The sequence below is a fragment of the Eurypyga helias genome, unplaced genomic scaffold (genome assembly GCF_000690775.1).
Source record: "Eurypyga helias isolate BGI_N326 unplaced genomic scaffold, ASM69077v1 scaffold38084, whole genome shotgun sequence".
NCBI classification, from domain to species: domain Eukaryota; kingdom Metazoa; phylum Chordata; class Aves; order Eurypygiformes; family Eurypygidae; genus Eurypyga; species Eurypyga helias.
In genome coordinates, this window is record NW_010245209.1 from 45,036 (window position 1) to 59,781 (window position 14,746).

The 14,746-nt window shown below is 44.0% G+C and overlaps 1 protein-coding gene across 1 annotated transcript in view; it reads right to left on the reverse strand.

The window, feature by feature from the left end:
- LOC104508385 (coiled-coil domain-containing protein 85C-like) overlaps positions 1-14,746 on the reverse strand; it is a gene marked incomplete at its 5' end in the record, with an annotated part of 43,106 nt that overhangs the window by 22,361 nt on the left and 5,999 nt on the right. The window contains one exon of the mRNA XM_010149987.1: positions 4,146-4,250. Within this exon, the coding sequence (XP_010148289.1) occupies positions 4,146-4,250 (105 nt within the window). The remainder of the gene's footprint in view (positions 1-4,145; positions 4,251-14,746) is intronic.

The following is a 14,746-nucleotide window of genomic DNA, read 5'->3' on the forward strand; positions in this document are numbered from 1 at the left end:
ATTTTAAGTCTAAGCCAGCCAGGCTAGCTCTGACTGCTAGTAACAGGCTGCCAGTAAGGGTGTTTTATGCCAATGTGGATACATGGCTCCTCCAGGTAGTGAGCTTACGAGTTTCTCAGGGTGAAGGTACCTCCAACCACAGGAACATGAGCAGCCCTCAGGCCACCTTCCCATGCCTGGGCACTGAGACGTGCATGGGGCACAGCTGCAGGGCAGTGGGTAGGAACGTGAAGGGGACCATATGTCCCTGTGGGCAGCCAGAGCACCAAGCAGAAGCCAAAGGGAGCAGAGAAGAGACAGATACAAGCTCTGAGCTACCACATTCATCATCAGCTGTGCTACAGGAGCCTCGAACGCTCCTGAAGTCAGCAGCTGAGATTCCACCTTTTAGAAAAAAAACTGCTGAAACGTGACTATTAGTAACAAAACAAGTGCCTTACCACTGTGGATGGGGAATTTCCTTTCCCACCACACATCCTCCCCATGTCAGAAGCATAACTCAGCAATCATTAGATGCAACGGAACGTTAAGCACTACGTAGGTAGGGTGGCTTTGCCAGAGACCCGAGAGCTGACACTGAGTGTGCACAACTCCACCTCCTAGTCTTCACCTCCCAGTCTTCACTCATGGTTCAATTAATGCTGGAGAAAGCCCACAGGAGACACAAGTGAACTCTCCAGCAACACTATACTGTTCCAAAAATTAAACACCGCCTTCTACTGTCCACCCTTAAAGGATCCTGGAGCACTTAGTGTTATTGAGGTTAGTGATAAAGAGCTGCCTGAAATCCTGGTATGGAATGGGTGATTTCCCACCCAATTCCTTCAAGGGAACTATTGAGGCATGGAGAGGTAAAAAGAAGGGACATATGTTTGCAGGAGGAGAGTCCCTCCATGGTGGCAGGCATGGCCCACAGTCCCGATTCACAGCACTGACAGGGATCCTCCTCCCCCTGCAACAGCAATTACCTAAAACTACCGTTATTCTCCTAAAACTCTCAGTGTTACTGAAATGTGGTTTCCACCTCACTAACCAGAAGTGAGACCACATGGCTGGACAATCCACACTCCTTGGACAATGCCAACAAACAAAACTGAAAGCCAGGAACTCCCACCTGGTACTGTTAAACTCCAGAAAAGCTCTGAGCTGGAAGAGTTTCCAGGACAGACTGCGCATCACTTTCTCTGTGCACTCCAGCCCCGCATTACTCCTCCAACAGCTTCCCGCAGTAAATCAGAGGGCTGCTATCCGAGTGCAATAACTCATCCCAAGCGCTGATGCATCCACATGCAGGAGTCACGAAGGGAAGACGTACAGTGCCAGCAAGACACGAATGCACCATGGCTGAAAAATTCTGTTCTAGCTACCATGGAGAACTAAAGTACTGAAGACATCTCAACAGCCTGGGCTAGCAAATGCAGTCACAAGCCCTTCAAGGATGCTTTGGGATTATTTCCACTGCTGACACCCAGACACCAGGCTGGCCACTGGGTCCTCAGCAGTGCACTGCTTACAGGTAGGTACCTCAAAGTCAGCTCCCATGCCTGGGACATCATCTGACTCAAGGCTGAGCAGGTCTGGAGGCTGAAGGGATAGAAAAGATCGAGCCAGCCCAACTAGCTTGCTGTGGAGCCTGCCCCTCTCATGTTAGGGGAATAGCAGGTCCCACAGGGAGCTGCTTGTTGCCATCTCCTTTCATGACCCACTCAGAGTCTGAGCCCAAGGGAATTGCCCTCACTTCCCAAAGGACACGGGGAGCCTGTGGTACACCATGAGATGACTCTGATCTGCAGTTCCCAGCGCTGGGGAGTTTGACCAGCCTACGATCAGCTCAAACTAACATACTTGTCACACCTTCATTTGCACTGGCCAGGGGCTTGAACGTCAGAACTAACGCCCTGGGACTGCTTTTCCTGGATACTTGGTAATCTCTGCAGAGCACAGAGCAAATCTATAATTCACTCTCTGCACGATGCACCACTGACTGAACGGTGCACAGACTGCAATGCTGAGTGTCTTTCAGTTCTGCGTCTTCGGTGTGCACTGGCGTGCAAGGTCCAGGGTCCCTCAGAAACACTAAACTGTTCCATTAACTGAGGTATGCCAGGGCCACGGAGAGCTGGAGTGATGCCTATGTGCAAACGGCGTGACAGTGAGCGATGTGCTGAGGAACTTCCCCAAAGAGTTGTACAGGCAGTGACGACGATGAAATCCTGAATAGATGTGACAGCTTTGGACTTGACACCAATTGTCCATCACTCACCCCCATGAAGCCTGGGCAGGCACACAGAGGGACGATTCCTCACAAACTCCTGCCTGCTGTCAAAAAAGAGGCTGCAGAGGAAGTCAGGTACATCTAACTGTCCACTTTCTGGGAGGTGCCTGAGACATGCAAGGACATCTGCTTGAATCTGTAATCGTTATTCTTTGTCACAAAACCAATACATCATGTCAAGCCACAAACTAAAGGGATTTTGTTAGGAATAAGTAAATAAATGGCTATGTAAGTATCCCAGATGATGTGGATTTGGATCCAGAGATGGTTTTGGTTTTCTCTATCGCATTCCCACAAAGAAGGCAGAACACAGCCAGGGTGACAGATGAACGCAAGTCTCACACAGCACCCAGGCCTCTCCATAAATGCCAGGTGCCACCTCTTCCTTGAGGAAGGAGGGAAAGCATGGACAAGTGGCCAGGAAGGGCTCCGGCTTGCAGCGCTGCCTTCTGCCAGCCCTCACACAGCCCGGTGAGCTGCAGGGGTGATGCTCAGGCAGAGTCGTCCCCTGCCAGGTCCCAGCCCAGGCAGAGCTCCTCTGCAGAAAGCTGCCAGCTGTGTCCCGAGCCGGCCCACAAGATAAGCGTAAAATCATGTGTAGTCGCACTCATCGGGGCAACCAGCACAGGCTGATGGAGCATCCTGCACCGGGAACCAAGCTGGGGATCAAATGCCTGAGCACAAGGGAAGCGAAGCAAAATCCCCAAAACTGTAAGGCGCCAGCACAGCCAGACAAACATCTCTATACTTATATTTCTCTGCCCTCCTTATAAAGCCACCTGACTTTACATATGGGCCACAAAGTTAGAGAAGTGGATATTCAGCCAGTCTTCCATTTTATTTGCATGGTTTTATCCCTACTTCTTGGCTGGAGGGTCTCCATCCACCCTTCAGTTCTGCAGGGATAGGGAAGGGCTCTGCTTTCACACTGGAATTTTATTTATGCAAGCTTTCTTAAATTAGTATTACCTCTGTTTTACAGCTCTAAGAGGCACACTACATCTTCCAAGTGACTTTTAACCAAGCAGGCAGCCAACATACAACTGGTCCTACAGTACCCACAGCTCTGACGACCAGTGCCCCAGCCACGGAGCAGAAGACATGGGGCAGCAGGGAGGTCTCCTAGCTGTGCTGCCATCAGACTTTTGCTCATGTTCATGATGCTCGCAGCCCTTTCACAGCAAGACCCCCTGACTGCATCTACGCTCTGCCGGCAATCTGGAAAACGATGTCACCAAGCAAATGCAGTGTCTCAGGCAGTTAGGCAAATGTCTGGAAGGCAATCATCTGGCAGGGCTCGACCTCCTCAGTCATGCCTGGCACACCAGTGCAGGAGGAGCCCTGGCACAGCAGCACAGTATCCATCTTTCACAAGAGCCTTTAATCAAGATTGTTCTGTTGCTTGAGAAGAAGCAATACAGGCAAATCGTAGGAAACAGAAACCTCATTCGTGATACAGAAAAACCATCAATGAAAGTCCTAAGAACTTAATTGCTAAAGCAACCCCAACCACACACTGCCGGGCATTTGGCAAACCATCTGACAACAGACACACAGGGCATTTACAAAGAAGGATCTGCAGGTATAACAAGACTCACCCTTGCTTTCAAAGATGCACGACAGTGACAGTCAATTAACCACAAAACCTGTGCTGATAAGTTGATGATCCAAACTCAGGTAAAGATCAAAGTTTCCAGGGGGCTCACCACCCTCCCAACAGCCACAGGTCTCAGCTGCACGTTTGCACCACCAGTTTCAGGGTGAATTCTCAGCTGGGAGAGCTCCCCCGTCATCTTTGCGTGCCCCCCTCCAGCCATGCCCGCTTTCAGGGAAGCCCACAGCTCTGTATAGGTAAGGAAAAGTCTCTCACGTTTTGCAGGGCGTCTTGATACTGCGGCAGTGAGGAGAGCTGTGACTCAGAGTGGTACGGGGATAACCCTTTCCGCAGAGTCCTCAGGTCCCCCGTGCTGGACTGCTGCAAAGACAACAGAAAACAGGACAGTCCTTATTAATGAGAAGAAGGAAAGGCTGTGCCCCTCCTGCTGTATTGGCTTTTCCCATGACCACTTCTGTCCCATGACCTGTTCCCATTACTTCTCCCTACAACAGCAGTGACAGCGAATTTGGTAATAAAATGCTTTTTCCATGCCCACACCTGGAGAAAACATTTGTAAGCATTTGAACTGTTCCAGGTCTACTCCATTAAGTGCCACAGCAAGAAGGCATTTTTATTTTACCTAGGTTCCTACACATTTGTTAAAAACATTCATTAAGATGCAAATGAAAAAATATTTTTAAGAATTCAGATTAAATCAAAAAAGAAATCCACCAGGAGACATTTTCTGGACTTTTCTTTCAGAACAGCATAGGCTATTCCAATCACCTGCATGTGGAAAGCCATGAGAGTTTCGCAGCGGTGTTACTGTGACTCACCTAAGCTTGCAAAATGTGTGCAACAGGAACAGTTTCTTATTTGGTTATAGATTTGCATGCATTCACAGGTCTTAAACAAAGTCAGATAAATAAAGGTGGTCTACAGGAGCCTAGCAACCAGGTAAGTGCAATCAATACTCTGTGCTTAAAGGGAGAAGCAGCACTGGGTGTCAAGAGTACTGAATAACCTCCCTGGGACAAAGTTTCTTTCTCTCTCTCTGCAATTCTGAAACAGGACAGTCCTAGACTAAGAAGAGTTTCTCATTTATAAAAGTACACCCATCAAAATCTAATACACAAGCAGCCAAAATCAAAGGTCTGGGAGAAGATTTTATCTTTTTATTACCAATAAACATCCTTATTAACTTTCCATATTTTTAAGAGTATCAAGCAGTGCACTGTCTTCTATTTGAAAGCTATAAAATCATGACCTTTTAGATTTTTATGCTCCATTAAGATTTTTTGACTTGCATTTGCTGCAGAAATGATGTTTTCTACTTCAAAAGAACCAAAGAAAAGCCACTGGTGCAATAAAATTTAACAGGAAATCTCATAAATCAGCTCAACTGTATATAAAAACTCCTCAGTATCCCCAAGGGCCTGACCATAACAGAGACTTCGGGGACTGTGGCCGTGCACAGATCTCTGGAAATACAGAAAGTTCATTTCCATTTCTTGCTTCCATTTAGCAGAGAAGAACTGGTGCATTCAGAGTGGATGCATCATTCTCTGTCAGTGTCAGAAATACTTTCTTGTAGCTACATGGACTGTTTTAGGACATGTTCAGCTTTGGTTTTATTTCAAAATACTGGTTTTTTTTAGGTTAAAACAACCAGTGTGACCCAGTGCTTTCACAACCATTCTGGGGCACTCACCCTATCAACTTTCCTTTTACAAGCTGTGAAGAGAAGAAGGGCAGTTTTCAAGAAAGCCATCGTGAGAAATGGATGCTAGTCCTCTTTCACCTAATCTGCTGGGAACTGTTGTGCCTCACATAGAGTCATGTGATAAGGAATAACTTCAGCATATTGGATGTCTGGGATTCCCTCGAATTTACAAGGTGGCATCAGCGAAGATCGTGGCCTATATTTCTCTCGCATTTCACAATAGAGAGGCAGAGACAGAAAGATCTGAAGGAGATAACTCCTTCTGAAGCTAAAAAGTGACTGCTGCAAAACTGAGTTTCCTCCACCATGCCTGCGAGGTATATACTTTCAAAGGAAGGTTAGCAGGTCACAAAGCAAGATGATGAGAAGACTCTTGGTTTACTGGCATTGTCCCAGGCATGTGATGTGCAGGGGTCCCTCGGTGGTTATCCTGAAAGGTTTTTACCCTGGATGGTTACGCTTTCCCTGCCCTGCTGTGTGCAACCCCTTCTTCACTACGGTATGTGCATGGGGGGACAGCAACCTCCTGGAGAGGTCCTGGCACTCTGCCACCCACCCCCTCAGTACATCAGTTCATGCCCCCTTCCCCGACATCTGAGACAAATGGGCACTTGCATGGGGAAGGGAAAAGCAGAATGAAACAGCAGAGTGAAAACGTGAGGTTGTAGCTTTGTGCTGGAGACCCCAGAGGTCTCCTCGATCCCACAGATCCCCTTGAAGACTCTGCTCTGTAAGGATGTGCACAGCCTCACCAGTGTTTAGAAGCCCTGGATTGCTCAGACTTCTACAAAGACTTGCAAGATGCCACATGCTTCTAGGGCTCTGGGATTGTAGAAACAGGCATGAGAAAGAGCTTTGGTAGACATTTGCCTCCCAGAAGCGTGCTCTCTTGCCCCCAGATCTGAATGGGTTGGTCTCCATTAAACGTAGCACGTGTTTCATCACACTACAGCTGCCCCCATGGCAAGTCAAAACACCTCGCCCACCAAAGGAAGTAAGGCAGCCAGACCTAAGTCTGCTTACCACACTGTACCATGCTGCGGTGGCTAAAAATACGCTAGTTTAACTTGATTTAATTTAACTGCCCTATGGTCCTGCCTGGAGCAAGAGTCTGCATTAATTTCAATTTGGCTTAAATTGGTTGAAATCGTGTTGGTAAATATACAGATACAGTCAAAACTCTGCTCTAACAAGTGTTGATAATGGATTAGTTCTATTGCTTTTTTTAAGCAAATCCCATTTAAGACAGTGCACTTGTGTGTGACAAAACCATTGTTAGGTTGTTTCAGTGAGTGCTGATTATGAATCTGACCTCATGCATTCAATTTGATGGAAAGATTCCCACTGAGTTCAATGAACATCAAAACAAGCTCTTAATTAAAGAAAAGAAAGGAAAAAATACAAAAAAAAAAAAAAAAAAAAAAGGGGGGGGGGGAGGGTGAGGGGGAGGAACAGAAAGAAAAGGCAAGACATCCAAGAAATAAAAGTGCAGAAGAGATCTATCTAGAAGAGGAATGAGGTGTTTGGGGCATAGGTGGGTTTGGTAGGGCAAGAAGAACCTTCATCTGCCATTATTTACAATGCATGCATGTTGGAGATGGCCAGAGAACCACTTTTTCCTACTGCTGTCAGCCATAAAGCCAGTCCCTTCCATGAGCACTCCACTCAGTACGATTTTCCTTCTAGATTTTCTGAAGTTTGTTTCAAAATGTATCTTACTCTAATTATTTTTTACCACAGCCTACCCATCACAGTTCTGCACTATTTCTTTTCCTTGCACTAAAAGTGAATTTGTATTTCTTGACAACACAAGGAAAAGTGCTTTTCCTTCCTTTTTTTTTAAATTAAAATGGTGCAGTGACACATATTCATCAGACCTCCCTAAACATTTACTCGTACACTGGGCTCTGCTATCAGTATTAGAGCTAACCAGGAAAAGAAAGTGAGTCCCTCATTAAAAAGCAATATGACTAATGATGCATCAGAATGAGTAGCTATTACTCCACTTAAACCTAAATTAAAAATCCCAGTATTCGTATTGTCAGTTCACTCACAAAATGAAATCTCTTATTACCTTACCCAATTTTCATTACTAAGATGTAAGTGGATCTCAAATTGCTTTTCTAGTCAGAATGGCATTTTAAAAGTACAATCCCTGATCATCTCTGTTCATCATCGCTGTTGGAGATTATCTTATGGGCACCATGTCTATAATAAATTGCCCTTCAGGTAAAGTCACTTCACATTTCTGGAGTTTCAAGGAATTTATCAGCAGTATCATTTTTATCTGAACTAAAACTCCATGGAAGAGCGCTTTTTCGACTGACCTTTTGTTGGGAATGTTTTCTAAGCTGAGGAGCAGAGAGAGAGGAGTGACACGGAAAAGGAGACCTAGAGAGAGCTGAGGAAACTCATCAGCAGTCTTTACTTAACCTGATCAGATTTACAACTTGCATAACCTGAAACACACTTGTCCCCAGCAAATGGCAACAACTGGCCATTGGCTACTCTGGAGTAGCTCTTGCTCTTTTACTGTGAATTTTTTAAAAACACTAGTTTCATCCAAGTGTTTTGCTTTTTTTTTTAAAAAAAAAAGAAGGACCTAGAGAAAGAGAAAGCATCTCCTGGCTTTCACATCAGTACTAAGTGCAAGACCTCCCCTAGGTGTAACCCAGCACCACCCCGTGTGGTGTTGCCCCCCTTCACCAGCCGACGAGCACGGGGACGCGCCTGCAGACCCAACACCTTCGCCTTCAGCTACTCCTGTGCTCCACGCTGCCAATGCTGACAGCTCCACGGTGGGCCCTCACACACAGCAGCTCTTCATTACTTGGAAATAACGACATGACATTTATTACTAGATTTTTAAACAAGGCAGAACTTGAAGTGACTTCGGAAGATTCTGCTCTTGGGCCAAAGTCCAAGATCTTTGTCAACGCCGTTATGAAAGAAATGGACCTAGACATGCCCCTCCTGGCAGGGAAGGAAGTTCTGCTCACTCAGAACAGTATAGGACCAACAAATCATGGTTTTAGTAAAAAAGAACTGCAAACCCAATTTTTTCTCTGACTATAAAACAGAAGCAATTTTATTATTATTGTGGGTGGAAAGTGGTAACTATTTTCCATAAAAAATAATGTATCATTGTAAATGCTTCAGATAGAAGTTAAAGTCTGGGTGCTTACCAAAACTTAAAACCACATTAAAAAAAAAAAAAATCAGCCAGTACTTGTTCCTATGAAAGCTTTCTACCCTGCTAGCAGGGAGAAGAAATGGTGGCCTCTGACTTTTTGACCTGATGTGCTGAGTGATTCAGTTTGAAAATAACACAAATAACACCAGAAGATGGATGGTGTTTGTGGTATTTTAAGGTCAAAGGACTAAGAAGTAACATTTATTTTCCTTCCCGTTTCTGTCCAGTAAAGTCAGATCTGTGCAGTAGGCATGTTGAACCAACTGTGAAGATAAAGTGTTGAAAACTTATAGACAAGTTAGACGAATTATCTTTTCTGTTACCCTTCAGTGCTACATCTGCTAGAAGGGAGAAAAAAGAAGACAAGGATTTAATTCCAAGGCACTTTGATGTAACAAAATGGACCATTCCTAACAAAAATTAAATACTGAAAGACAGAAATTTGCTTGACAGATATTTCTCAGCATTTATGAAAGAGATTAGTAAAAAAACCCAGAATTATTTCAATTAGAATTATGTGCTGAAGTGACCAAAGAAAATTAAAAAGTGACACTGTCAGCTTCCAGTAATTCATGAATTAGCATTCAAAACAGGGCTGTTACATAAGTAGCCTTTAATTGAAAACACTATTTTCTCCTTTTGCTTAAGTTGCAACAGCTAAAGCCTGTACAGAGGTTAAAAAAAATAAAAATCATAAACGATCAGTTTGACCCTGTGCCCTGTGGATATAGTAAAGCCTTCGTAAAGACTCACAGCTTCCCTTCTCCTCACGGGCTGTGGGGTCACCTCAGAGCAATTCGGGTGCCTACACTCAGGCATCTCGCCTGTGCCTGACTATATCCAAGGCTTGGCAGATGGGATAAAGAGCCAGGAGGGACAGCCCTGGGGGCACCTGGGGACTATGGTCTGAGCACCTGAGAGATGTGGCTCCCCCCACTTCTTCCTAACGCACTTGTAAGCTCCTACATTGTGAAAGTTTCCTCTCCTGGTCCACATGCTGTTTAAAAAAAAAAAAAAAACAAACCCACCAGCAACAATTTGAAGGCCAGGAGTCCTACAAAGCCCCTTTTTGTTTACCTCTGGGGTTCCCTTTAAAAAGGGATGGAAAAATGCGTCCAGAATGAAGAGGAGAATCAAGCACACATGAGTCACCGACAGCAGACTTCCCAAAGGACTGTCATTTCAGAGGTTTTATTATAACCAGCTTCGTTTTCCTACAATGCAGACCCACTGGCACTAAGCTTAAGAGACAGCAGATTACACACAGCACCATTTAAATTTATTAATAATATATCTGCTGTTCAACAGAATAACATTAGAAGAAGTGATGTACCTCAATGTGAAAAGTAACTAGATGGAAAGGAACACTGTGGCAAACTCACTATTGGCAGTAGAAGATACCCTTATTGACACCAGTTCAGAAGATTTTCTTCGGACAAATGTATATGCCACACCGTCACCCAGCCCTCAGAGGCAAGCAATTTCCATTTTTTAGTGGCTACTCCGTCCTTTTACAAAGCACAGGAATTCCTTTAGCTGTAATTTAAGTATCAGGGTGAACTCGGTCCTCAGCAGTAGTGCAAGGGCATCCCATCCTGACCATGCAAGCCCATAAGGATTTGGACTTACAATTTGGGTAACTATATGAAAAAAGTCAATATGAAAAAGATGTCATTCTTCATATTCTAGTTTTACGCCATAAATCTTTAATGTTAGATAGAAAAGTCTGCTGAGACCTTGGCATTTGCTTATACATAGTTGTGAAAATAAAAAGGAGGAAGGTTTTATTTCAGTCCACTGGCTCAGGATGCCTTCATCTTTACGGACTCTTGTACTGCCCATTACCTGAATTACTTGCCTGTAATATAAATTCTTAAACCTACAGGCAACAATTTTCTAAACCATAATTGTTCCAGTAATTGAAACTACCTTACATCCTGACACTCAACAACCTATTGTTTGCAACTGGGTAATTAAATGGAAGGTTTAACTCAAAATCTTTTCCTGTTATTTCCTGCAGCAATTGAACTAAAAGTTCCAACTTCTCTTCAGGCAGGTAAATGGCTTTGATTTGAAGTTGGTCAAAACTCAGATGTTACTAACAAATGTCTTTTGCACAAGTACAGGAGGGAAATAAAAAGTATTTAGGGGCATATTTAATACATTCAGATGATTAAAAAATGGAAATCGCCAACATTAGCATGTGAAAGAGCAAGCAGTCAGAGTCCCAAACAACCAGCAGCAATATTAAATGGCAGCCCCCAGATCCAAGAAGCTGTTGGTGGATGCATTAGCTCTCTCTACCTTACTGAAATTTCGTGGCAAGCTGTTGCAGTCAGCCAGCTAGAAGGGAACAGAAGAACATTATACATTTGGACACTTTACAGAAAAAAGTTATTTTATCATCTTGGAAAAAACTCTGTCTACCACAGAAAACCAAAGTAAGCCAGTCTTACAGGCAGCACTTGACACGACAATGTTAATAGTTGAACTTCAACTCCTTCTTCCCATATTAGTGAATGACGTCTTACAGAACCCGTTATTATCTGTACAAACATTAACATAATGTTTATTTAGAGCAATTTAGAGCATGGTGACCCCACAAACAGTTGATAAAACTTGATCACCTTACGCTTCTTCACAGCTACAGGCATTTTACCATGCTCACAGAGTTCAGTGACACCACTCTGAGGACCACCTGGCCCAGGCATCCTTTGTCAGTCCAGCAGAGCAGCGATATTTGGCTGAGGTAGAGCAAAGCAGAAACACATCCTAAATAATGGGTAGGAGATGCTGTTGAGTACCTGCCTTGCACTGCTCTCATACGGGTACCAGGACCATTGCCAGGGTAATGGCCAACGACAGGGCAATGGCCCTGGTTTCCCATGACCTCAGCACCACACCCGAGTGGCCCTTTCAGGTGGCCTCGTGCCCCGGAACGTAACCCCTGCCACACGACCGGCATAAAGATTTCCTGCTTATCTCGTTAAGATAGTCTCATGCACCAGGACTTTGAGGGATGGGCAATTTCACTGTGTGAAGCTAGAAAATAATTGAATTAAGGTTCAGTAATTGCAGTTATCACTACAAGACATATTCAAGCAAAAATAAGCTCAGCAAAGCACATATCTGACTTTAAGTATATGTGAAGAGTCCCATTAGCTTCAACAGCATTTATCAGGCAAGCTGGAAATTACACACATGAGAGTGCAATAAAAAAATCAACTTATTTGATTTTGAAAGAACTCTGCAAATAAGAAAAAAAAATTAAGGGATGAGATTAAAACTATTTAACATCTTCCATGTCATGTAATCACATGAGCTTTCTGTAAAAAGAGAGATTAAATTCCTTTACACTAGTTTGTATCCCTGTTGTACACGCAGCACATTCAGGGATCATTCCTTCGACTGATGACAAAGGCTTTCGAGGGTGTTAGTCTGACAAGACACCCACCCTCCCAATTCCCCCTCCAGTATTCATCCAGCAGGTCACCAGCGCAACCTCAGCCAGTTTCATCAGTAAAGGCATTTTCAGCTGTTCAGGTGGAACTGGAAACGGCAGACCCTGAGAATGAGGTGCACAGCCCTCATACAGCAGCAGCACAGGGGGGCTGTAAGGATGCATTTTGGATGCTGTGCCATGGGTGGATCACAGCCATTCGCAAACACAAGGCAGGAATGAGCATCCCCACTTCTGCCTATGCTCTGACTTTCTGCTCGTATCATGAGCTGCATTCATACAAGCTGGAGGGGCAAAGCAGTAGATCTCATCCGGTTGCAATGGTGATGACTGGAATTCTCTATTGTCAGGGAAGCTAACACTTTGGGAAAGGCTTAATAAATCACAAGAGACAGTCAGTAAGGGGCTTAGTAGATTTTGCCATGTAAAACCACTCTTGGAAAAATATTTTTATTGGTATCTCCATGGGGTACGGGCAATAAAAGCAGTACAAGTTTCAAACCTCTCCCTTCTCCGTAGCAACTGAGGTAGGGAACTTAAGTAGACTGTTAATATTCAAGTGTGTCTGTATTTATTTCCTCTTTTTTTAGATCAGCAGAGAAAGATCAACCCTGTAACTCATGGGAGTCTCAGATAATCAGCTCAGACCAAATTGCAGTACATAATTATAATCACACAACTGGCAGGCTTTGCTCAAGAGAGAATATGGGCTGGCACAGCTGAGATTCAAGCATCACAGCCTACAACCCAAATAGAAATGCAGCTCAATAGTTAACAAAGCCAAATGGAGCTACAACCATTGACATTCGGTGTAGCTGGTCTGTGGCTTGCAGGCAGTGAGTTTAAGAGCCTCAGACTAATGGAGCCCACCCGGCTCATTAGCACCAAAATCAGTCTCTTCATTAGGGATGTCAAAGGACAAGCTAAGGAATGTTGCCCTAGTTCTACCAGGAGAATAGGTGTAGATGTGGATGTAGTATTAAGCACATGACTAAGTTTACAGGACTGTCCCCTGGAGTCACCTTTTATTTTCTTCTGTCAAAAGCACTGCAGGCAAGGAGGCCAAAAGGAACCCAAAGCTCAGCCACTTCTGGGGCTGCTCTCACTCCCCACAGCCCCTAAAATAAGAGAGCTTTGAATGAGAAAGGTAAAGACCTGAATCCCCTTCTCATAAACCAGAAAAGATCTCTGAAGAATTTAACTAGCACTGGGACCAAGCTGGGCAAGCAAGGGCTTTGCTGGTTCTTTTCATCTTCTTTCCTTTCTTCTCTTCTTTCCTTCCTTCTCTTCATTCTGCTCAGGGCAGGATGGACACTCAAGTCTCTGTCTTCTGGAGGACCACTCAAGTGCTCAAAACTTTCTCCTGAGCCAGGACTCCAACAGCCAGGAAGAATCAGTTACTGCCAGTCTGATTTTTTATGAGATAGTTTGAATATTCTTTAAAAGTCTCGTACAAAGATTTAGATTTGCATTTTTGGCTTTATGAAAAGTAAAACAAAACTGAAAATTCTGTCACAAATGTATAGTTTAGGGTACAGCCTCTTTGGTTTTTTTCCAAAGCAATGAAAGATTAACATCCTTTCCATACTCCCCCAAGTTCTTTTCAGATATCAGACACCGAATTTTTCTTGAATTTGGCACTGAACTTATTGCAAAAGTCTGTTGTTAGGCCTCTGCTGCTACTGCTTAGAATTTCTATCGAATATATTTTTCAGTCCTACTCAGATGGACCCATCACTGAGAATCTGTGTACTTTGAACCTCTCTACATGTTACAAAGACAAAATACTGCTTCTTCATAGCTTGATCTATCTGTAATTAGAGCTTTTTCCCTGACCCTGTCCTCATACACAGAAAAAAGTGGAATCTAGTGAAATTATTACAAAGCTGGTTAAGCACAGGATATAACTAATCCCACATTTCACAGCTGGAGGTTAAACTGAGCCTCATTAAACCCAATGTTCTTGCTCACCCACAACAGAAACAAATGGAGCATGGCAGAGCTCTGCATGTGTGCGTCTGTCTCACACTCAAACTCTTGCACAGAAATTCAGCTCCAGTCCTTTGAAAAAATTGAGTTGTGGCAAGAAATTATGTGATTGTTTCAAATTCCTAACATTCAACAAACACTTTAGGTTTCTGCTTATCTGTTATTTGGCTTCTGGATTCAGAACTTCTTCAATTATATTTTCTAGGCTTTTGGGGAACTCCGTTTATATGTGCCAGGCAACATTCTCGTAAAATCCCTTGATTCCACAGGTGACAACCCCCAGGACACACAATACACCATCCGGCTTTCATTACAAGTTGCAGAAGCTGATTTCTGTCACTGATTCTGCTTTTTAGACCTGCTCCTACCCATGAGCAGGAGATGAATACCAAAAGAATATCTTGGTAGGTATCAGCCTAAGACACGGAATTCCAAAGTCAACAGAAGGAACTCCAAGTCTTAAAGGGACTTGAAAGTATTTTGGATGGAAGTCAGACATCTTTGAACCG